The 23,692-nt window shown below is 45.8% G+C and overlaps 1 protein-coding gene across 1 annotated transcript in view; it reads right to left on the bottom strand.

Moving 5' to 3' along the window:
* Positions 1–280: 280 nt before the first annotated feature.
* COMP (cartilage oligomeric matrix protein) overlaps positions 281–23,692 on the bottom strand; it is a 43,267-nt gene continuing 19,855 nt past the window's right edge. The window contains exons 9-19 of the mRNA XM_060275395.1: positions 22,778–22,885; positions 22,175–22,334; positions 21,204–21,322; positions 20,854–20,906; positions 19,251–19,444; positions 9,271–9,449; positions 8,173–8,221; positions 6,859–7,055; positions 4,166–4,338; positions 1,753–1,892; positions 281–1,128 (exon numbers count right to left, since the gene is read on the bottom strand). Of these exons, the coding sequence (XP_060131378.1) occupies positions 1,079–1,128; positions 1,753–1,892; positions 4,166–4,338; positions 6,859–7,055; positions 8,173–8,221; positions 9,271–9,449; positions 19,251–19,444; positions 20,854–20,906; positions 21,204–21,322; positions 22,175–22,334; positions 22,778–22,885 (1,422 nt within the window). The 3' untranslated portion in view covers positions 281–1,078. The remainder of the gene's footprint in view (positions 1,129–1,752; positions 1,893–4,165; positions 4,339–6,858; positions 7,056–8,172; positions 8,222–9,270; positions 9,450–19,250; positions 19,445–20,853; positions 20,907–21,203; positions 21,323–22,174; positions 22,335–22,777; positions 22,886–23,692) is intronic.

Here is a 23,692-nt window from a genome sequence, read left to right as displayed (position 1 = left end):
TCAGCTCTGCTTTTCTGAATAATTGTTGTTAATTGCAAAGCTTCTTTGCAATGGGTTAAAAAGGGTGTTTTTGTTGCAAAAAGCCTTCCTCTTCCCTAGTCAAATGGCAGTTTTGCTTTTTTGGATCTGGCTTTCAGAGAGCCTGCCCTGCGGGCAGCGTCAGAAAACAAAACACAACCTTCTTGTCCTTAAGACAAAGTAATTTAATTCTCCAAATTCTCTATACATACATATTTTTTTTAAAAAAGTGCTTTCTTTGCGTTTCTTCTTATTGCTTCCGAGAAGGTGCGCATTTCATTACCTGTCTTTAATGCGCCAAGGATTCAGGGCCGAGGAATGAGCGTGCAACTGGGTTTGGGAGGAAGCCCTGTGCCACGTTTACCCAGGGTCACCTGCTCACACTGGCAGCCGCTCACCAGGCTTCTCATCGCTTGAACCTCAAGGCGCTGAGGATTGAGCCAAAGCAGGGGCATCTCTCTTGCAGGATGCCAGAGCAGGCCAAGTTGGATTAGCTCGGTACACATTTCCCTCCCTGTCCAATTTAAAGCTGGTTCAGTCATATATTTCCTCAAAATTGGTTACTTGCAAGAATATGACCATTTCTCAAGAGGGACGTCTCACCACCCCACCCTGTTTTTGCATGAATCTCTGATCTGTGCCTGGACAGTGATTCATGCAGGGATGCAACGGTCTGCCCCACTTTCTTGACATTGGACCCGAACCCCTTACCTAGGGGTGGAGCAGAAGGAAGCAGCCTCCCTCTGCTGGTGAGTGCTTTGGAGTTCTTGGAGAGCTTCTCCTGGCCACCTCTCCCCTCCATGTTCTCAAGCGCCTCTGCTGGAACTACTGGATTAGCTGCTGCTCTTCTGCACGGTGCAGAACATTCAGCATGTTCATGGCTAGTGAGTGATTCCAAGGGGGCTTCCGGTTACTAGGGAAAAGGGGGCACAGCGATGCCAGAGGGTGGCTGGGCGGCTGCTGCAAGGTGTTGCGGGACTGTCCATAATTCGATATATCGTAAAAAGAGCAGGAAGCAGAGGGGTGAGTATGTGAGTCTTGGGCCAACCCTAAAAGGCGCTTAGTAGTCTTGCTGGTTCCGGTAAGATTCGTAGTCCTCTGGAATCGTGTCTGTGAATGAGAGAACAGGAGGCAAAATGGTAGAGTTGGAAGGGTCCCGAGGGTCATCCAGTCCAACCCCCTGCAACGCAGGGAGTTACAGAGTCCCACCCAGTAAAAGACTTGATGATTCAACTGTGGAAGTAAAGTGCTTTGTTGCACCCCTCCCTGGCCAACATTCTGTTCCTACAGTGGCTAAATCCAGATAGACTGCCTCTGGACCTGGCGGTTCCACAAGAACATAAGGAACATGGCTGCTGGATCAGGCCAATGGCCCATCTAGTCCAGCATCCTGTTCTCATAGATGCCAACCAGATGCCCCCATGGGGAGCCCCCAAGCAGGACCTGAGCGCAAGAGGCCTCTCCCCTCCTGGGGTTTCCAGCAATTTGTATTCAGGATTATTTACTGGATCTGACTGTGGAGGCAGAGCCGAACCAATAGGTGAGTCCCAAAGGAAATATGACCCCAAGACCCACAACTTGCCGGAGTCTGTAAAAGCAACTGGAACTCGCTTTTTGCTTGTGTGTGAAACACTGTCACTAAATCTTTTTTAGCTCCACCCCTTGGCATTAAAACTGGCATGGCTTTGAAGGCTGCAGGGGGTGGGTGGGTGGGAGGGAGTGGGGCCTGCTCACCGTTGCAGCGATACCGCAGGTTGGACCAGATGATGTTCTCCTGGGAAAAACAGAAGACCCCCAAGCGCCCGCCTCTCATCGTGGTGTCAAGGACGACGCCTGTGTCTGCCACCAGCTCAGGGCCTTCGTAGAAGCGAGCCCTAGAGAGGCAAGTAAAACCATCGAGGATTCTAATGCCAGCACATTCGTGACAAAAATGTGAAGGGTCTCCAAGGCAAGCCTCTGCTCGAAAGAGGCTCCTGCCGCCGAGATGATTTTTTTTTGAAATATTGACACAAAATCTCTTTGGAAATAACCCCAAATAAAGGCCCCTTGTACCGTAGGAACTTGCCTTACCTGGTTTTATTTTTAAATACGCATTTCACAAAACAAGACAAATACGTTAATTGGAAACTGAAAAGGGGGCGTATAACATCTTGCTATGTTTGAAATAAATTTTGCAGGGTGTCTTGCGTTCAGCGACAACAGAAAACAAGAACTAAAATACCTTTTAGAACTAAAATATCTGCCCGATGAAGTTAAACAACAGATCAACAGAGCCAGACTGATACCCAGAGAGAACTTGCTGCAAGACAGACCCAAAAAAGAAAATAACAGAACACCACTAGTAATCACATACAGCTCCCAAGTTAAAACAGTACAGCGCATCATCAGAGATTACAACCTCTCCTAGACAATGACAGTTCTCTTTCTCAAGCTCTGGGAGGAAGACCTTTCATTGCCTACTGACAGCCACCCAATCTTAAACAACTCCTCACCCACAATAATACCACCACCAGACTTAACATAAATACTGGTACCAGAGCCTGCAATAAACCCAGATGCCAACTTTGCTGCCACATACACCCAGACAACACCATTACTGGCGCCAACAACATCAAATCTCAGGACTATTTAATTGCTCATCTTCTAACATTGTGTATGCCATCAAATGCCAACAGTGCCCTTTAGCTCTCTATATTGGACAAACAGGCCAAACCCTACGCCAAAGGATAAATGGACGTAAATCTGACATCAGGAATCACAAGACAGAGAAACCAGTAGGAGAACGCTTCAATCTCCCAGGACATTCTATTCAAGATCTCAAAGTAGCTATCTTTTTACAAAAGAATTTCAGAAATAGACTGGAAAGAGAAGTTGCTGAACTGCAACTTATTACCAAACTTAAAACCATGGAGAGACCTGGTCTGAATAGAGACATTGGATTCTTATCTCATTATACATGATACAGTAAAGCTACCTTTAGCCATCTCACCCCTTGCTTTTTCCTGTAAGACCGATTGCAGTTATTAACAGTCGTCAACAGGTTTACCACACCTATCAGCCAATCACCCATTCCCACCATCCTTCTGAGTAATACCCCTCCCCACCCTCTCACTATACATAAGGGTCTGGTGACTTCTGTTTCAGTATACTATATCTGAAGAAGTGTGCATGCACATGAAAGCTCATACCAATGAAAAACTTAAGTTGGTCTCTAAGGTGCTACTGGAAGGAATTTTTTAAAATTTTCGTTAGAAAACAAGAAGATACAGTATTAGAGAGAGAGAGAGAGAGATCACATTGAAAATCATGCACCAACATTGTGGGATGGAACACTGGGGCAGACAAGTCACAACAGTTCCTAGAGTGTCCACTAACAGGAACTCACCTGGAGGGACACCTGACTACAGGTCAGTTCCTGTTCCCTCCAGATATGCAGATGAGATGGATTAGCTGACTTAAGCCCCAAACCAGCAGCCATTCTCTCTCTTAGCTACTTCCTCCTTCGATGGGAACACATCTCCAGAGAATCTTCAGTTAGGATGGTTCTCCCTCTTGGCCTGCTGCCAAGAGTGAGACCAAATGGAGCCTTACCTTACTAAGTAGTCTCCACATGTATGTATTTGTAACTTTTCTAAGCAAGCCTGCCTTTCTGAGATTATGCTGTTAACTCAGGATGAAACTGTAAGTAAACTATCTTATTTTATAAACACTGTGTTGTGTATTTCTTTTAAGAGGGACAAAGGGGACTCTGCCAGGAAGTGTAATATTGAAGTATAATATATAATATTGTTATAGAGGTTCTAGCGAACCTAACGCACATGCTTTGCTGCGCAAAAAAGGGGAATGTCACTCTGCTGATATTGGAAGCTTGCTAACACAAGCTTGGATAGGATCTATCTAATAATATATCCTAATCCACATCCCTAACATTCCCACAAACATGAGGTGGAGGGAACTAGCCCCAAACAATAAAAACAGACAGGCATCAAGCGCCGTCAAAACCTGCATAGAAGCAGGAAGTCGGGAGGCTGTTGGGCTTTGCTGAGGAGGGAATCCCAGAGCTACAGGACCACCACTGAGCAAGGCCTTTCCCTCTGGCACCCATCCAGCCCCCGGAGCATCTGTGCATCTGGTCCCTGCCACTTACCGAATGTAGCCCACCTGGGGCCGGTGCTGCAGGAACCAGCGGTAGGAGGTCTTGTCCTTCCAGCCGACATTGCGAGGGTCTTTCCAGAGCAGCTTGACCTGGTTGGCTGTGTCTCCCGTGTGCCAGAGGGAGTTGCGGAGGTATTCTCCAGGGCCTGTCTTGGACTTCACTGCCTGGGATCGGAGGGAAGGGCAGGGAAGTTCAGAAAGCAGGAACCGCAAGTGCTAGAAATTACCCCAGAATTGGTTTTACTAAATATCTTTCAAGATAACAATGCTCAATCAGATCATAAAGAACTTATAATCCATCTGTTGTCAGCAACCAGAAACATCATAGCCAGGCACTGGAGGGACCTATTGGGAGTGGGCATGGACCAATGGTACCAAGTTGTATGGGAAACAGCCCTACTAGAAAAACTAACCAGTAAGCTGAAACTGACACGGGGACAAACAGAAGAAGACACTTTCACCCCAGTTTGGTTCCCCTTCATCACTTATACAGCCCAACAGGACAATGACAAAAACTTACCGTCAGCATACAAATCAATATGGCTAACCTAATCAAAACATCCTCCCTCCCCACTCACGCAAGAAACTAAGGATCATCACAGCCAACCATAAATGAACAACCACATTCTAAGACAAATCCTGACCTCTCTCACCAACAAAGAAACACGAACAAACAACAGAGAACCTGCACAAACGACGCTGACGCCGAACCCCTACACATATCAAGAAAAACAAAAACATCGGCAATCCACCACACCCAACTCCCCATCCCACTCACCTCTTTCCCCCCCTTCCTCATAATGTCTCAACAAGTAAAACTGATGTGTAAAAATGATGCATGAAAAAAAATATGAGACATTGCACTACCTTTGTAACCCAAGAAAATCTTTAATAAAAATAATTATTAAAATAGATAATAGAAAGCAGGAACCGGTTGGGGCTTCGCTCAGCCCCCCACCCAGATGTGGTTGGAGAACCAGAGCCTATCAGCGTTGGCAACCTGTCCCTTTTCTATTTATATAACCCGCCTTTCTTGCAAGCTGGGATTCAAGGCGGATTCTGGCATTTTAAAAATAATGGTTGTAAACATTTTTGGGGGTATGTGTGTGTGTGATCATTTTCATTGTTTGCCCTTTTCGTAAACCGCTTTTGAGGTTTTCTTTCCAACACTCAAGCCCATGAATCTTACGAAATCAAAAGAAACAAATGTGAAATACGAAACAATTCTAACAAACCAGTTAAAGATAATAATTCAAAATGCACCCGAACACATTTAGAACCTGCTTGTCATAGAACCATAGAACTGTATTTTGTGTTTTTTATCCTGCAATTTTTATGTTGTGAACTGCCCTGGGAACTATGGATGGAAGGCGGTATACAAATTTTAATAATAATAGAGTTAGAAGGGATCCTGAGGGTCCTCTAGTCCAACCCCCTGCAATGCAGGAATCTTGAATTGTGCCATTCATGACACACACAGAGAGGATATAATATAATAATAATAATAATAATAATAATAATAATAATAATAATAATAATAATAACTTATTTATACCCCGCCCATCTGGCCGGGTCTCCCCAGCCACTCTGGGCGGCTTCCAACAGAAAAATACAACACAATAATCTATTAAACATTAAAAGCCTCCCTGAACAGGGCTGCCTTCACATGTCTTCTAAAAGTCTGGTAGTTGTTTTCCTTTTTGACATCTGTTGGGAGGGCGTTCCACAGGGCAGGCGCCACCACCGAGAAGGCCCTCTGCCTGGTTCCCTGCAACTTGGCTTCTTGCAACGAGGGAACCGCCAGAAGGCCCTCGGTGCTGGACCTCAATGTCCGGGCAGAATGATGGAGGTGGAGACGCTCCTTCAGGTATACTGGACCGAGGCCATTTAGGGCTTTAAAGGTCAGCACCAACACTTTGAATTGTGCCTGGAAACGTACTGGGAGCCAATGTAGATCTTTCAAGACCGGTGTTATGTGGTCTCGGTGGCCACTCCCAGTCACCAGTCTAGCTGCCGCATTCTGGATTAGTTGTAATTTCTGAGTCACCTTCAAAGGTAGCCCCACGTAGAGCGCATTGCAGTAGTCCAAGCAGGAGATAACTAGAGCATGCACCACTCTGGCTAGACAGTCTGCAGCCAGGTAGGGTCTCAGCCTGCGTACCAGATCTTGAGGCAAGCCTTTTCCTAGAGAAAAAGACTACCAAGGGCAGAAGGACGTGGTTGAGGTGATGAAAGTCTGCCTAGGGGTGCTTCCGGATGACCTGATCTGTTTGCTAGGAGCATTCCATTCTGATATGAGCACTTAGCCACGGTCCCATCAGCCCCGGCGGCAGGCGGCTGCTCTGGCAGGGGATGATGGGAGTTGTAGTCTAGGACATCTGGAGGACAACATGTGCATGAAAGGCTGTCTTAGCCTCTTTCCTGGAGGCCGACCAGGGCCTTTTGCCTTGTGTCTGCAATGACTCTTAACTGCTTGAACAGCCTGTGGAGCCAAAATGCAGACAAGATTTGAGAGAAGGCAATTGAGATACACATCAGCCGTCGGGGAAAACATCCCCGTTTCCCTGCTCTCGTTGCCAGAGAGGAGAAACAGAGATGGGAGATTTCGTGTGGCCTGTTTCGTCTCCTGTTTTCCTGGTTTGACCTGCGGCATCTGCCCCCCCCCCGGGCTCCTCAGCCACCTACCTTGAGCTGGATCCCCGGTTCCGCCACAGCCCTGAAGGGGTTCGCCTGCCAGTAGGTCTGCTCCATCTGCTTCCACATCACCACGTAGAAGCTGGAGCTGTCCTGGTAGCCGAAGATGAAGCCGGCGTAGTCATCGTCCGTGGCTGTGTTCACGTGGAAGGTGCCCTCGAAGTCCACCCCGTTGAATGCGGTGTACCCTCAACCAATGGAGAGAGGGGTCACCGCCACAGAATCTGGGGACCCGATCTGGGGTGTGTGTGTGTGTGTGTGTGTGTGCAGCAGCTGGTGGCCTTGGCCTGCAACTCCCGCCAGCCAGCAGGAACCCCCAAATGGCCAGGGGTGGGGGTGGGGAGTTGCAGTCCAGCAGCACCTCTAGGGGCAGAGGTAGTCCCCCTTCCCTGCTGCAAGCATGGGAATCCTGTCTCAGGCCCTTGGCCCATCTAGCTCAGTACAGTCTGCACTGGCTGGCAGCAGCTCTCCATGGCTTTAGCAGGGGTTCTCTCCAGCTCTAGCTGGAGAAGCCCCCAGGGATTGAACCTGGGACGTTCTGCATGCAAAGCAAGTGTTCTACCCCTGAGCCATGGCCCATCCTCCCTGGGGCCAGGTCAGCCAACAACTCACAAGATGCCAGTGAAGTTAACACTTTATTCAAAGGAAACAGCTCAGCAGTGAGCACAGCAACTCTTCCCAGTAGGTCTTGCCCCAGTGCGGCAGTTGTGAGGACTGAAGTACCCCCCTTCCCACAACTCCCTAAGTCCTCCCTCCCTCCCTGGGTTCTTCCCTTGCAACCTGAGGCTCCTTGCCTGTCTCTGCTCTGCCCCTCTGCATGTTCTGGGAGACCAGGGGGGAGGGGAGCTGCTCACAGCAGGAGGGGGAGACCCCCTGGCTTCTTCAGCAGCCTGCCTCATCTCTGCCCCCTCTCCTGTCTCTGATTCAGGACTGCTCTCTGCCACAGACTCCCCCCGCTCACTAAACCCTGTTGCCTCTTCAGCTTCCGACACTCCCTCCTCCCAGCTTTTCCCCTCTGCCTACTCATTATCATCCCACCCACCCCTCCTGGGCTCTGAGCCTTCTTCCCTTGGGGGTCCCCCCCAGCTGGTGCCTCCCCCCACTCGTCCACATCCAACCAGTCCATGACAATCATTTTTATCAACAAGCCCATGACATTTATGTTCAGATGACACAGCTATTCACTGACATTTTTATTGGTGGTTGGTTTTTATTTTATTGGTGGTTGGTTTTTATGAATACTTTGTGAAAGAATATTAATAATGGTGGGGAAAGGATGTGGGGTTTATGTGTGAAAACACTTACCGACTGCCAAACCTGGGTCGCTGTTCATGGTCTGAACAATCTCCATTCCCTGCAAATGAGAGAGAGAGAGAGAGAGAGAGAGAAGTGGGTGCTTTTTCAGTCTGAGAGTGTCGTTCCAGAAGCACAGGTGGGTTTGGAAGCACTAGCTGGACTACTGCAAAGTGCTTGGTGTGGGGCCACCTTTGAAGACCACCTGGAAGCTACATCCAGTGTAGAACAGCTGTGGAGCTGTTCAGCCGTTCTTGGAAACTAAGTGTCTGAGGAACGACTCCCTCCCATCCATCTCCCTGGAGATTTGGACACTAGTTCCCAGGGCCAGACAGAGACAATTGGAGGGCCACATTCGCACCCCTCTTCTGGACAGGCCCCTCAACACCTGGGCGTAACTCTACAGGGACAAAGGAAGGAAGTGTATTCTGCGGAAAGCTTTTCCTTTCGCCGAATGAAAATGTTGGACTATATGGAACTTGCTGATCTGACCGGAAGACTACGCGACCGGGGAGAGGGGAAGACGGAAGAGGAATGGAAGAAATTTAGAGTGTATTGTAAAAAATATTGTAGAATTGATATATGAAGGGAAATATAAGCAATTGCGTACGTTGCAGGTTATGAAATAAGAGAAAGAAATTTAAAATATATATTAGAATTTTATAATGGAAGGTAAAGTGTAAGAAAAAACTGTAATAATTGTAATTAAATATAGAATATACGAGTAGAACCTGTGAACAATGATAAGCAATGAACAGTTAGAAAAGGAGCTCGGGGAAGTCCATGATTGATTTTGAAAATAAGTTGTTAAATTAGATTAATTTGTTGTTATGATGCTTAATGTTGTTTTTTCTTTTTTCTTTTTTCTTTTCTATTCTTTTTTCCTTTTTTCGGACGATAGGAAGGTGTGATTATGTGTGAATATGGTGTTATATACAGTTGTTATTAATTGTTCTTTTCTTTATATAATACAAAATCTTAATAAAAATATTTTTAAAGAAAGAAAGAAAGAAAGAAAGAAAGAAAGAAAGAAAGCTTTCTCTTTCGCCTCGGACCACGGCTGGAAATGGGGAACCTAAAAGCCCACAGCTTGCTCCTTTGCCAGCTGACCTGGTTGAGGACGACCCAGTTGGGATCGATCTGCGCGTCTCCCTCGGGATCCAGCACCACCGTCTGAAACGCCCGGAAGTCGGTCAGCGTCACCTGGGCATTCTCTGGGCAGACGTCTATGCGGTCAACCACCATGTCCTTATCGAAGTCGCCCTGGCAGGCATCTCCAATGCCGTCTCCTGCAGCGGGAGGAGGGGGAAAGAGGCTCAGTTTCCTAAGAGCAGCTCTACCCCCACGGGGTTCCGGTTGGGTCATGGAAGGACCCAGGCAGGGGGTGGTGGGGCGGGAAGGTCACAAATGCCATGCCCCCCCTTCCTGCAGGCAGATGCTGCTAGATGAAAAGATAGGATTCAGGGAGTTTCCTTTATTTTTTAACTTATTTTATATTTATTTACATTTCTAGGTCTCTTTTCTGACTACAGGCATTCAAGGCAGCTACTGAAGTTGGAAGACAAATACTGTATATTGGGGACTTCCGCCGAGGCATCATGGCGCGTGCCACGGCGCCACGGAGCTCCTAAGGGCAGCCAACGTGGTCGCGTTGCCTGAGCGACTCCTGAGCCGCGGGGATCGCCGCCGTTGCCGTGCGAGGGTCGGGGGGAGGCTCGGTAGACCAGCTGAGGAGTCCCCCCCCCAGCGAACCGGAATTTGGAGCCGGAATCTGGGGCGCCCGGCTGCTAATCAGCCGTTGATCAGGCGGGAACCCGGGACCCGCAGGCCTGGGATCTCCCGCCTCGCGGCACGCCGGGGCCTCGCAGAGTAAGCGGGGCGATCTTTTGCACTTACTACTACTACCATCGCCGCCGCGCTCAACTCGGAGGGGGAGAAGAGAGGAACCTTGTTCCAACCTCCGACCTGTCAATCATCCTCCCTACTGCTGCTGCGCCGCTGCACCAGGGTCGCCCGGCTATCCGGAGCCCCGGGACTGGAGGGACCCAGGAGGCAAGTGCGGGGGTGCCTAGGGAAGGAAAGAGGTCCTGGCCTCGCTGCCCCACTGCCGAGCCACCGCCATTTCTTCCGCCGCCGATATTGAAAGAGAGGTAGGCCCACCCTGAGCCCACTTTCCCGCCAAGTGAGCCAAAGGCCCAGAGGAAGGCCCAGTGGAAAGGCCTCGATTTTTCTATTTTCAAATATATATTTATTTTTATTGTTATAATTTTTTATTGTTATAATTTTTTATTGTTATAATTTTTTGAATTATTTTTATTATTATAAAAAAAATTTTTTTTTGAACATATATATATATATATGTATATATATATATATATAGGGTTCTTTTTTTAAAAAAAAAGAAATATAATTTTTTTTTAAAAAAAAATTTTTTTTTAAAGATATTTACGTATTACACACACACACACACTTCTCGTTTCCTTCTTTTAGAAAATATTCCTTTTCCTTAAAATTTTTCTTCTATAAAAATAGAAGTGATTTTTTTCCCTCTCTCTCTCCCCCTTTTTTTAGAAGAAGAGAGAGAGGGAGAATAATATTTTTTCCTTTTTTTATCTTTAACTGTATATATATGTATATATATTTTTTTAAAAAAAGAAGTATCATTACCCTTTATCCCTTTCGCTTTTTAACACCCAAACCCCCTCTTTTCATACACTTTAACCCTCTAAGAAAAATTCTTATTTTTACCCTCCATCCCACTTGTTACTTCTGCCCCTTTTCTCTCTCTCTTTTTCGACTCCTTCTTCCCTTTAATTTGAATCCCCCCCATCTACTCTGTTTATCACCCTATCTCCAATAGGGTAGCCTTTCCTCCCACCCATCACCTCCCCCTTTTAAAAAATAAAATAAAGTAAAGTAAAATAACTTAAAAAACAAAACAAAAAACCCCCACTTCTGTTATACCTTTATCTTCCTTCCTTCTTTCCAATACATAAACCTTTATCTTCCTTCCTTCTCTCCAATACATAAACCTTCTCCTTAAACCCCTTCCCAGAAGCTGGATTCCCCTTTATTCTTCTCTTCCTTATCTTCCCCTTCTACCTCACTTCTCACCCCACCCTCACTTTTGTTTTATACCCTTTTTGCTTGCTAGATTGCTTACTTGATCACCTCTAAATCGAACCCCCCCTTCATTTGCCTGTTTGTTTGTCTGTCTCTGCTTGTTTGTCTATCTGTCCACTGGTACACCCACCTCTCTGAGTACCAGACCACCGCTTTGACAACACTGTTGAGGCGAACACGACAACCTCAGAGGCGTCCTTATAACATCACCAAGGCATGACACAAATGATTGCCTAAACCGAACGCTCTGCAGAAGCCACCAGTCAACAACGCCTGATTAATCCAATAACCCAACACCCAGAAATCATCATCGCCATAACTCCTAACCGTAACACGTCCCACTCTGAGAGAATGCCAAACAAACCTCAAACCAAGAACGTCAAGGAAATGAAGGTGTCACCAACTAAAAAGATGGTAAAAAACAATGAGACCGTAACACCTCCTCAAAATGATGAAATATTACAACACCTAAGAGAAATGGAAGAGAGGATGACAAGTAAATTGGAAGCTGCAGTGGAAAATGCAACGACCCCTATACAGCTACTAATCAGTAATCTTACCTCCAGAGTGGAAGCTCTAGAAAAGAAGAATCAACTGCAAGAAGGAATAATAGAGCAATATCGGGATGAAACCACACGCATGAATGAGAAATTGTGCGAACTGGAAAGAGAAAATGAAGAATTGGGAATTAAACAAGCAGACATCGAAGACCGAAACAGACGCTGCAATATCCGCTTCCGCAACTTCCCAGAAAAAGCAGAGGAGAAAAGCCCAGCAGACCTAATTGTGAGCTGGTTGAAAGATACAATCCCAAATCTGACACTCGAGGTTTCCGATCTGGAAAGGGCACACAGAGCTCTAAAACCTTTGCCAAAACCTGGTGCCCACCCAAGAGACATCATAGTGTGCTTTTCACGCTACAGAAAAAAGGAGGAGATATGGAACAGCCTCAAGAACTCAACCAATCTCCATTACAAAGACAATTCCATATTGGTCCTACAGGATCTATCCCAGGACACCCTAAATCGGAGAAGAAACCTACGTCCATACACTCAGCTTCTTCAGCAAAAAGGGATTCGATATCGTTGGGGCTTTCCCTTCCGTCTCATCGTGACAACCGATACAACGCAATACATGGCTACCAACGAAAGGGAAGCCCAACAACTATTGAGGAACCTTGGACTCGACCCTCCATCGAACCAGCAACAGAAAGACCCACCAAGTGACAGCCGAGATCAAGAAAGTGGAATAACAGTAAATGAATGGATGGAAGTAAAGAGGGGAAAGAGACAACAGAAGCAATACATCAAGACTCGTCGATTCAACCATCTACCATCGCGCACAAAATCATTCTACCGAACATTCTCCACAGGACGCCAAACCACGATCAACCGAACCAAAACATCACTGATGAACAACCCTACAACAACAACAACAACCACAGCTGAATGAGGCAACTGGAAAGCATCTCAAACTGCAGGACTGGTGATCCCCCTACCCCCTCCCCCCTCCCCATAGGCCTTGAACATAACTATCATCATCAATATCCCCCCCCAACACCACACCTCCATAGAATCTACCCCATCCCAACCCCACCCCGACACCAGTCCAGATAACCTCAATCACATTCCCCATCAACCACAGCCCATATCTCCAGTATCCCTTTCATACCAAACAAGAGAAAAACAGCTCCCCCAACATCCATAACACAACTCACTATCAGGCTAAAACATGATACCTATTCAACAACATGGTGGCACCAGAGCGCGCCAACACATACACACACTCTAACACATCAGTGATGTTGCTATTAACATTGGCAACATTGCTCACGAACCTTATACCTGACACTAACATTACAAAACCACTCTACACCGTCTCGCTGATCACCCCCTGTCACAAACGACAAGGGGGAAGGCCTGTCCTTGAGTACAGCCCTTCACATCAGCCGAGATCAAGGACCAACCGGCTATTTGCCAAAAGGTCCAAAATACCCCAAACGTACATCTATATAACTACATATAGGAAACCCTCTATAATTTACCTCCCACTCTTTAACCCGATTCTAATTTTAATCCCATTGAACCCCCACCCGCCACATCATAAGTCAGCGCAACTCCAATGGTTCAATACACAACACGAAGTGAGGGACATAGGACAACCCAGACGGGTTGGCAAGGAACCATCCTACAGAATGAATAAACAAGATGGCTAGCTTAAAAGCAATCACACTAAATGTGAGGGGGCTGGGAAATCCCATCAAGAGAAAACGTATCACCTCATACATAAATACCATGAAACCACACATCACCTTCCTACAAGAAATACACAACCCACCCAAAGGGAACAAACTCCTGAATGACCCTCGTTTTAGTCAACAATGGGTAGCACAAGGCTCAGGAAAGGCTCGCGGAGTAGCTGTAATAATTAGTAGAGACTTAAATTTCAAATCCATAACAGTCCTAAAGGACAAAAAAGGTAGATTCATTTTCATTAAAGGAATACTAGATGGCAAAATTAAACTGACAATTGGCTCATTATATGGCCCTAACTCGAGACAACTTGAATTCTTTCAAAAAACACTAAACAAGTTCCTTTCTTTCTCTGAGGGGGAAGCAATTCTAGGAGGCGACCTTAACTTAAATATTAAGGGCATAACTCTGGAAAACACACATCCTGTAAACTTACAGGCAACCCTCCTCAACCCCCCCTCCCAAACAACTAAGGCTTCTTACAAGTTACTAAAAATGTTAAAAAACAGGGGTCTCTATGACATCTGGGGCGAACACAACCCAGGAGACACCACCCACACATTCCAGTCCGGACGTCATGGTACAACGTCCAGACTGGACAGCATCCTGCTCACACAGGGTCTGATCCCCTTGGTAGAATCAACAAACATAGGCAGCATCAAAATCACAGATCATGCCCCAGTAGAAGTCACTGTTAAAATAGGTGAAGAAACGCAAACCACTCCATCATGGTCTTTCAGTCCCATTCTAACCACAAACACCCAAATTAGAGCAAGTATCACAAAAACTCTCCAAAACTATTTTAAGGAGAATGATGTAGACAATATAAATACCCCCCTCTTATGGGACGCTATGAAAGCGGTGACCAGAGGAGTTTGCATAAAAGAGAAAGCACTCCTTAAAAAACAAACCTCTTCAAAAATTAACAAAATAGAACAAGAAATTATTGCCCTCTCATCACGTTACAAACAAACAGGTTCCAAAAAACTACTTAAACTTCTAGAACAAAAGAGAAGAGAATTAGACTCCTTAGAAATCAACAAAACAATGATCAATATTTTATATTCTAAACAGCGCTTCTATGAGTACGGAGGGAAAAACTCCAGACTATTAGCAAATAGATGCAGGAAAAAAGCACTTAAAACAAGAATACACTGCATCACCAAAAAAGATGGCAACGTAACATTTTCCCCGAAAGAAATAACTTCTGAATTTGCAGAATTCTACTCCAACCTGTACACCTCCCACAACCCATCTGAGGAAGGAATTAGAAAATTCCTGGCAGGACTGACCATGCCCACTTTAACCGATGAAGAACAGGAACGCATGGACAGCCCTATCACCCCCGAGGAAATAGACACAGTTCTTAAAAACTTGAAATCACACAAAGCACCGGGCCCAGATGGCTTCACAGCAGAATTCTATAAAAAATTTAAGGAACCCCTGCTGCCCTATATGTTACGCCTATTTAATGATATCATGAAAGGGGGGCTTATCCCCAAAACATGGAATCACTCCAAAATAGTCTCCATCCCAAAGCCATTGAAGGACAACCTCAAAGTAGAATCTTACCGCCCAATCTCATTAATAAATCAGGATTACAAGATATTTACATCAATCTTGGCCAATCGCTTAAAAATCTTCCTAGGTAATTTAATAGTCCCAGACCAAACCGGTTTCGTCCCTGGTCGCAACATTACAGACCCTATCAGGAAATTACTGAACTTAATTGAACACAGCAAAACAACCAAACTTCCACTGACAATTATGTCCCTAGATATCCTCAAAGCTTTTGATTGCTTAGAGTGGAAATACTTATTAGCGGTACTAACTAAAATGAAATTTGGCCCCAACTTCCTTCAAATTCTCAAACAAATATATTCTCAAGCCTCAGCAAATTGCAGAATTAATAATATGAACTCAAACACCATAGCAATCCAAAGAGGCACAAAACAAGGATGTCCGCTGTCTCCATTCTTATTTATCCTGGCTTTGGAGCCCCTAGCGATCCGAATCCGAGCAGCCACAGACATCAAAGGAGTGGAAATAAAAGGCAGAAATTATAAGTTAGGGCTCTTTGCAGATGACCTAATGGTCACAACATCAGACCCCTTAAATACAGCAACCTCCCTAATCAGAGAACTCAACGCATTTGCAATGGTGTCGGGCTTACAGGTAAACTTTGGTAAATCAGAAGCCATGTGCTTCAACACCCCTCCTCACATCCAAAAAGAACTTACCAATATCACCAAAATAAAACTCTGTCACACCAAATTCAGATACCTAGGAGTACAAATAACCAAGAACCTCAACAAATTATACCTCCACAATTACAAACCCCTGTGGCGACAAATAAACAAAGACCTAAAAAGATGGGACAGTATGAGTTTCACTCTTTCAGACAAAATAGCCATGGTCAAAATGGTCATCCTCCCAAAACTAACCTACCTATTCCAAACCCTTCCAATTTGGATCCCCCCAACCCAACTTCATAAATGGCAGGGAAAATTACATTCTTTTATTTTCTCACATAAAAAACCAAGGATTAGCATCAAATACCTTCACCTCCCCACCTCAGCAGGAGGATGGGGAATCCCCAACATAGAAACATACTACAACGCCAACCAAATACGCCATATAATCCCATATATACTTGAAGACGAGACTAAACAATGGGTACATCTGGAAAGGGACTCAATTGAAAATATCTGCACCACAGCATATCCATTTCTCCCAAACAAATTAAGGAAGATTCCCACAACACTCAACAGATACACACAAACCATGTTCAAAGCATGGAAAGCAGAAACTAGTAAATTATCTCCAACCCCATCCCCATTAACTCCCCTGGCTTACCATCCATTGTTCCATCATGCAGCACAAAACCTCCAGATGAAGACCTGGCAAACCAAAGGTTTACATCGCTTAATAGACTTTTATAAAGACAACAAACCTTTGACACCACAAGAAATACAGGACAAACTAGAAGACATCCCAATGCCCTGGTTAGCACAACATCAACTACATGCCTTTCTGAACAACCCAACTGTAAAACCAGCAGCAACTAGACCCCTGACAGCTTTCGAAAGCCTCCTCCAATTGCCAAAAGGACACGGAAAAGGGATGGTATCTGCAATTTACAAGATACTAATTCAGACTCCCATAGATCCTCTGGACAAGATAAAACGACAATGGGAGGATGACATAGGGTATGAAATCAACCCTACCCAATGGACTAAAATGTGGTCGAAACCCCCTTTCAAATCTATATCAATGAAAAGAAAAGAACTCTCGTTGAAACTAATTCACAGATGGTACCTGACTCCACGAAAATTATCACTAATACGATCAGGAATCTCATCAAAATGTTGGAGAGGATGCTCTTCCACAGGCACGTACCTCCACATGTGGTGGGAGTGCCCTAAAATTCAATCATTCTGGAAGACATCCATGCAAGAAATTTGTAACATAACTAAGCAAGTGCTAGAAATTACCCCAGAATTGGTTTTACTAAATATCTTTCAGGATAACAACGCTCACGCAAATCATAAAGAACTTATAATCCATCTGTTGTCAGCTACCAGAAATATCGTAGCCAGGCACTGGAGGGACTTATCGGGAGTGGGCTTGGACCAATGGTACCAAGTTGTATGGGAAACAGCCTTGCTAGAAAAACTAACCAGTAAGCTGAAACTGACACGGGGACAAACAGAAGAAGACACCTTCACCCCAGTATGGTTCCCCTTCATCACTTATACAACCCAACAGGACAATGACAAAAAATTACCGTCAGCATACAAATCAATATGGCTAACTTGATCAAAACACCCTCCCTCCCCACTCACGCAAGAAATTAAGGATCATCACAGCCAACCATAAATGAACAACCACATTCTAAGACAAATCCTGACCTCTCTCACCAACAAAGAAGCACGAACTAACAACAGAGAACCTGCACAAATGACGCTGACGCTGAACCCCTACACATATCAAGAAAAACAGAAACATCGGCAATCCACCACACCCAACTCCCCATCCCACCTACCTCTTTCCCCCCTTTCCCCCCCTTCCTCATAATGTCTCAACAAGTAAAAAATTGATGTGTAAAAATGATGCATGAAAAGAAAGAGACATTGCACTACCTTTGTAACCTAAGAAATTCTTTAATAAAAATAATTTACAAAAAAAAAACAAAAAAAAAAAAAACAAATACTGTATATTCCTGCGTATAAGACTACTGTACTTTTTAACCCAGGAAAATCTTCTCAAAAGTCGGGGGGTCGTCTTATACGCCAGGCCGTATTTCTTATACGGCGAGTATATCCCAAACTCTATATTTTAACTGGAAAAGTTGGGGGTCGTCTTATAAGCCCAGTCGTCTTACACGCCTGAATATACGGTAGTTTTTTAAATAATAATAATAATACAGTGGTACCTCTACTTACAAATAACTCTACTTACGAATGTTTCGACTTACGAACGGAGCTCCGTCCGCCATCTTGGATGCGGTTTAGATAGGATTTTTTCTACTTACGAATTTTTAGATAGGGTTGCTTCGACTTACGAATTTTTTCTCCCAATGCATTCCTATGGGATTCAACTTACAATTTTTTTCGACTTATGAATGTGCGCTCGGAACGCATTAAATTCGTAAGTAGAGGTACCACTGTAATAATAATAATAATTTTATTTATACCCCGCCCTTCCCAGTCAAGACCGGGCTCAGGGCGGCTAACAACAAAAATATCAAAACAAGCATAAAAGAAACAATTCAATTAAAATACAGATTAAATACAATGTTAAAATTCAATTTTAAAATGGGAATCTACAAGTGGAACCTCATTTAAATATCTGTAGGATAAAACCTTAGGGGAGGGTAACACCGGGGTCAGACTGAGTCAGTCCAAAGGCCAAGCGGAACAGCTCTGTCTTGCAGGCCCTACAAAAATATGACAACTCCCGCTAGGCCCTAGTCTCCTGAGAGAGCGTTCCACCAGGTTGGGGCTAGTACTGAGAAGGCCCTGGTCCTGGTCGAGGCCAGTCTAACCACCTTGTGACTCGGGATCTCCAGTATGTTATTATTTGTGGACCTTAATGTCCTCTGCGGGGCATAAAGCAACAGCAACAAGTTGATGGATCTCATGGATTCGAAGTTATTGTTATGGGTTTGGCGGGGGTGTCAGTCTGGATGATACCCCGGGTCGCTTCCAATCCTGTATATTGCGGTGGGCGGGTGGGGGAGAATGTACAAGAAGCCTGACCAACCAGGCCTTTTGTCAAGGCCATGCCTTTGGTAGGCCAGCTAAGAATTCCACAGGTGCAAAGAGGGTGCCCTGTTGCCATAGAGACGTGTGGGTGGTCCTTCTCCCACATCACTTGGCTGGATGCCACATCATTGTAGGATGGAGAGCAGGTGGCCAGAGGGGTGTGTATGAGTTTTGCTCTGTGCGGGATTTGGGGCTCCAATTGGGGAAGCAATATCTGTTGGGGCGTTAATGCCCTATGCTCAGGTAAATAAAACCATACATGCTAAAAGAGACCAGTCTCTCTTGACCTTCATTCTGAGGAAACACCTTTGCAGTCTTTCTGCACTCTGAAAGGGGACAGCACCTAACAAAATGCTCCAGGTGAGGCTGTGGCCAATGACAAAACCAGAGAGGTGGCCTGATGAGGTTTCTGCTTTTTTTTTTGCAAAGCCAGTTCCCATTTCCTTACTGTCTGTATCTTCCTGCCCGGGATTAGGGACCAAGCGGCAGTTGTCTGGGCCAGGGGGCCTGCGGTCAGGGATGCCGTCGTTGTCATCATCCTCATCGCATTCGTCCCCGATCCCGTCCTGGTCAGAGTCCAGCTGGGAGCTGTTGGGCACCGAGGGGCAGTTGTCCCTGGAGTCCTGGTGGCCGTCCCCATCTCTGTCGTGCAGAGAGAGAGAGGAAGGAAGGGATGCAAGTTTGGGGTATGGGAACTGAGGCTTCAAAAGCAAAGGGGGCGTTGGACCACATGGGAAGCTCAGAGTCGCCAGTCTGACCCTACGGCAAGCAATGACCCAGCAAAAAAGAAGATAGAAGAATCATAGAATCATAGAGTTGGAAGAGACCACAAGGGCCATCCAGTCCAACCCCCTGCCGAGCAGGAAACACCATCAAAGCATTCTTGACATATGCCTGTCAAGCCTCTGCTTAAAGACCTCCAAAGAAGGAGACTCCACCACACTCCTTGGCAGCAAATTCCACTGCCAAACAGCTCTTACTGTCAGGAAGTTCTTCCTAATGTTTAGGTGGAATCTTCTTTCTTGTAGTTTGAATCCATTGCTCCGTGTCCGCTTCTCTGGAGCAGCAGAAAACAACCTTTCTCCCTCCTCTATATGACATCCTTTTATATATTTGAACATGGCTACCATATCACCCCTTAACCTTCTCTTCTCCAGGCTAAACATACCCAGCTCCCTAAGCCGTTCCTCATAAGGCATCGTTTCCAGGCCTTTGACCATTTTCGTTGCCCTCTTCTGGACACGTTCCAGCATGTCAGTTTCCTTCTTGAACTGTGGTGCCCAGAACTGGACACAGTACTCCAGGTGAGGTCTGACCAGAGTGGACTACAGTGGTACTATTACTTCCCTTGATCTAGATGCTATACTCCTATTGATGCAGCCCAGAACTGCATTGGCTTTTTTAGCTGCTGCATCACACTGCTGACTCATGTCAAGTTTGTGGTCTACCAAGACTCCTAGATCCTTTTCACATGTACACCAAGACTCCTAGAAGAGGAACTGGCTGAGGCTAGGTAAGTCTCTTACTATGTCTCCTCTTTTAACGGGTCCCTTTAAAATGAACCGATTCCCAGCTCTGAAATTCCCTGGCTGAGTCTAGCCCTGACTCTGGACCCAGACTCCCAAGTTTCTTTAAAGGTGAATCTGACCCACAGACTCCACAGGCTGCCTGCTGTATCTCTGCATGAGTTAGTGTTGTCATTCAACCACCCCCCTGCCCTCCTGTCCTCCATCCACCCAATCTGCCAGGTTGGGTGCAACCGGATCTTAAGATGTACTAGAACTAAGTGCCCTTGAAGGCGTCTGTCTGTCGCATCTCTGTATGACTCCCTGCTCTGGGTGCTCTGCCTGTCAGAAGAGGCAATTATTGCACAAATCCAGTGGCGTGTGCTACCCTGAGGGTAGATAATGATTCTCTCTCGGTTGCTCTTACTTTGGGGTGTCCTGATCGGTCTCAGGACTGTGGCAGTTCAGCAAAAGAACAACTATAGGTGCTCCGTGGCTCCTACCCCGCCAACATGTGAAACGAGACAAGTCATTTCTATAACTTACCGGTCTTGGTTGGTATCACACACATCCCCGACGAGATCGTGGTCAGTGTCTTTCTAAATAACAGGAAGCAACAGCTGCATTATTTGCTTAAATTTTTTTAAAAAAAGTTTACAGGAGCAAAACAAGACTTTGAAATCTGTAACTCCTAACTGCAGGGGGTGGGGTGGGGGAAACCATGTCTACATACGGCCCTTATTTCAAACCTTCGCTTGAAAGATCTAAGCCGTACAGACATTCACCTTCAACCCCAGTCTCTAGGCATCCTTCAATTTGCTCCCCCCCCCCAACATTGGGAAAAGCCCTATTTGCACCACACCGCCAACTCATTCCTTTCCCCAGGAAGCCCTTACCTGGTCCGGGTTGCTAATCAAGGGGCAGCTGTCGCAAACGTCTCCAACCCCGTCACCGTCGCTGTCCCTCTGGTCTGGATTGGGGATCCTCATGCAGTTGTCCAGGACATTTTTAACCCCTGCAGAAGCGGGAGGCAAAAACAGCCAGGGTCATCAAGAGTGCGGCATCTCGCCTTGCCTGGAAAGCTCTAGGAGAGGTATTCCCTCCTATGCATTGGGGGGGGGGGCGGGGTGCAGGATTTCTCCTCCTGGAAGAGGCGCCAAAGTGAGGAAGGAGAGGCACTCTCCAAAAATTGAATGCCCGATCCACAGTTGTTCTTACATTAAAAATTAAAACCTTTTTTCAAAAAGCCTCCTGGCCAATTAATTGCGTGTCTCTTTATTAATTAATTCAGAAGGTGTGTGTTTTAATTGACTAAATAGTCCCTCTTTCCACTCTAACAGAGATGTGCTTTCTCTGTTACATCCTGGAATGACGACACAGGACAGGTGTTGTCTGTGAGATGGAGCAGGATGCAGCAGCTACGATTGTCTTCTCCTGACCATCCCTTTGCCCAGACCAGTGTTTCCCAACCTTGTGCCTCCAGCTGTTTTCGGACTACAATTCCCATCATTCATGACCACTGGTCTTGCTAGCTAGGGATGATGGGAGTTGTAGTTCCAAAACATCTGGAGGCACAAGGTTGGGAAACACTGGCCCAGACCATTAAAGGCAGCCAGGCTCATCTTACATTCTTGCGGAACCTCCAGGTCCAGAAGCAGTCTATCTTGATTTCTAGGCTCTGTGGGGCATTTGGCCACTGTGAGAAGAGGATGCTGGGCTAGATGGCTGCTCTTATGTTCATCACTATAATAATTTGTGATTATTATTGCTGTTAATCCACCCACTCATCATCATCATTCCTATTATCTATCCTGCTCTTCCAGCCCCTCTGTCTTTGAAATCACTCAGGGGCCCTCCAGGTACTCACTGTCTCCGTCCATGTCATCGTCGCACAAGTCCCCCCGTCCGTCTCCGTCACTGTCTCGCTGGTCGTTGTTCTTCACGTTCCGGCAGTTGTCGCAGGCGTCGCCAAAGCTGTCCTGGTCGCTGTTGCGCTGGTCTGAGTTGCGCACAAACACACAGTTGTCCTGGGTGTGGAGAGGAGAGGAGGGATGAGTCAGGGAAGGGGGCCGAAGCGAGAGTTTGCCGCTGGACTGGAACCCTGAGCCTGTCTCTCCTTCCTCTCTCCTTCCTCCGAGCATTAATTTCAGAGAGTTTAGCCTGAGCAGAACTTCGCTGGAGGCAACCCAACAATCCAAGCTTCACAAAAAACACCATACATTTAAAGCACACCTTCCCCCCACCCCAGTTTGCCCTTCACACAACTACCATTCCCAGCAGCCGTCAGCAACAACAGGGTTTCCGCTTTTAACACACACGTGCAATCGCGTTGCCTGACATAAAAGCTTATCGGAAACTGCCCTCCACGGATCATTGTGCTTGACAGAGAAATGACAGCTTTCCTTGGTGCTGAAAGCAAAACGGAACGGCGCTTGCCTACTTGACGTGCACCCAAGACAGGAGTTCAAACCTCAGTGTTTATTATCCCATCGCCGTCGGCGTCGTCATCGCAGGCGTCCCCCACCCCATCTCTGTCCGCATCCTCTTGCCCGGAGTTGGGGACAGTCACACAGTTATCCTGGAAAGGGAGACAACAGTTGCCTTACGGGGAGCTGCCAGCCAGGACTTTCTGCACGAAAAGCAAGGCTTACATCCTTTCCCTTTCTTTCACCAACAAGATGGTGTTCCTCTGCCTGTGTTTTTCCTCCGTTTCATAGTTAACTTGTGACTTTCTCTCTTTTTTTTAAAAAAACCAACCACAGCAACCTGGTTTGAGTTGTGAGTTGTTTGAGTCACCGCTTAAGACTTCCCTTAACTTGGAATCCAACTCATTCATATATGTGTGTGTGTGTGTGTGTGTGTGTGTCTGTTTTACTATTTAAAGTACTCATTTTTATACCCTTAAGATATCAATGACTTCCCCTCTTCTCTTTCCACAGTTCATTTTGCATAGCATAAATCCCTGCATATTTTATATAAACTATACCATTCAGTATTCCATTATTACACCCATCAAAAATTATTTACACCGTTGAATTTATCTTAATGCTGCCAGCATTTTCATCTGTACACAGTTATTTCCCATATACTGTACAGTGGTACCTTGGTTTACAAACACAATTGGTTCCGGAAGTCTGTACTTAACCTGAAGCAAACTTTCCCATTGAAATAAAAAAATTCCTTCAGTAGCACCTTAAAGACCAACTAAGTTTTTATTTTGGTATGAGCTTTCGTGTGCATGCACACTTCTTCAGATACACGAAAGCTCATACCAAAATAAAAACTTAGTTGGTCTTTAAGGTGCTACTGAAGGAATTTTTTTATTTTGCTTCGACTCAGACCAACACGGCTACCTACCTGTAACTTTCCCTTTGAAAGTAATGGA

Source organism: Zootoca vivipara, chromosome 6, assembly GCF_963506605.1.
Source record: "Zootoca vivipara chromosome 6, rZooViv1.1, whole genome shotgun sequence".
NCBI classification, from domain to species: Eukaryota; Metazoa; Chordata; class Lepidosauria; order Squamata; family Lacertidae; genus Zootoca; species Zootoca vivipara.
Note: the sequence above shows the minus strand (reverse complement) of the source record. Positions and strands in the feature narration are given on the sequence as shown.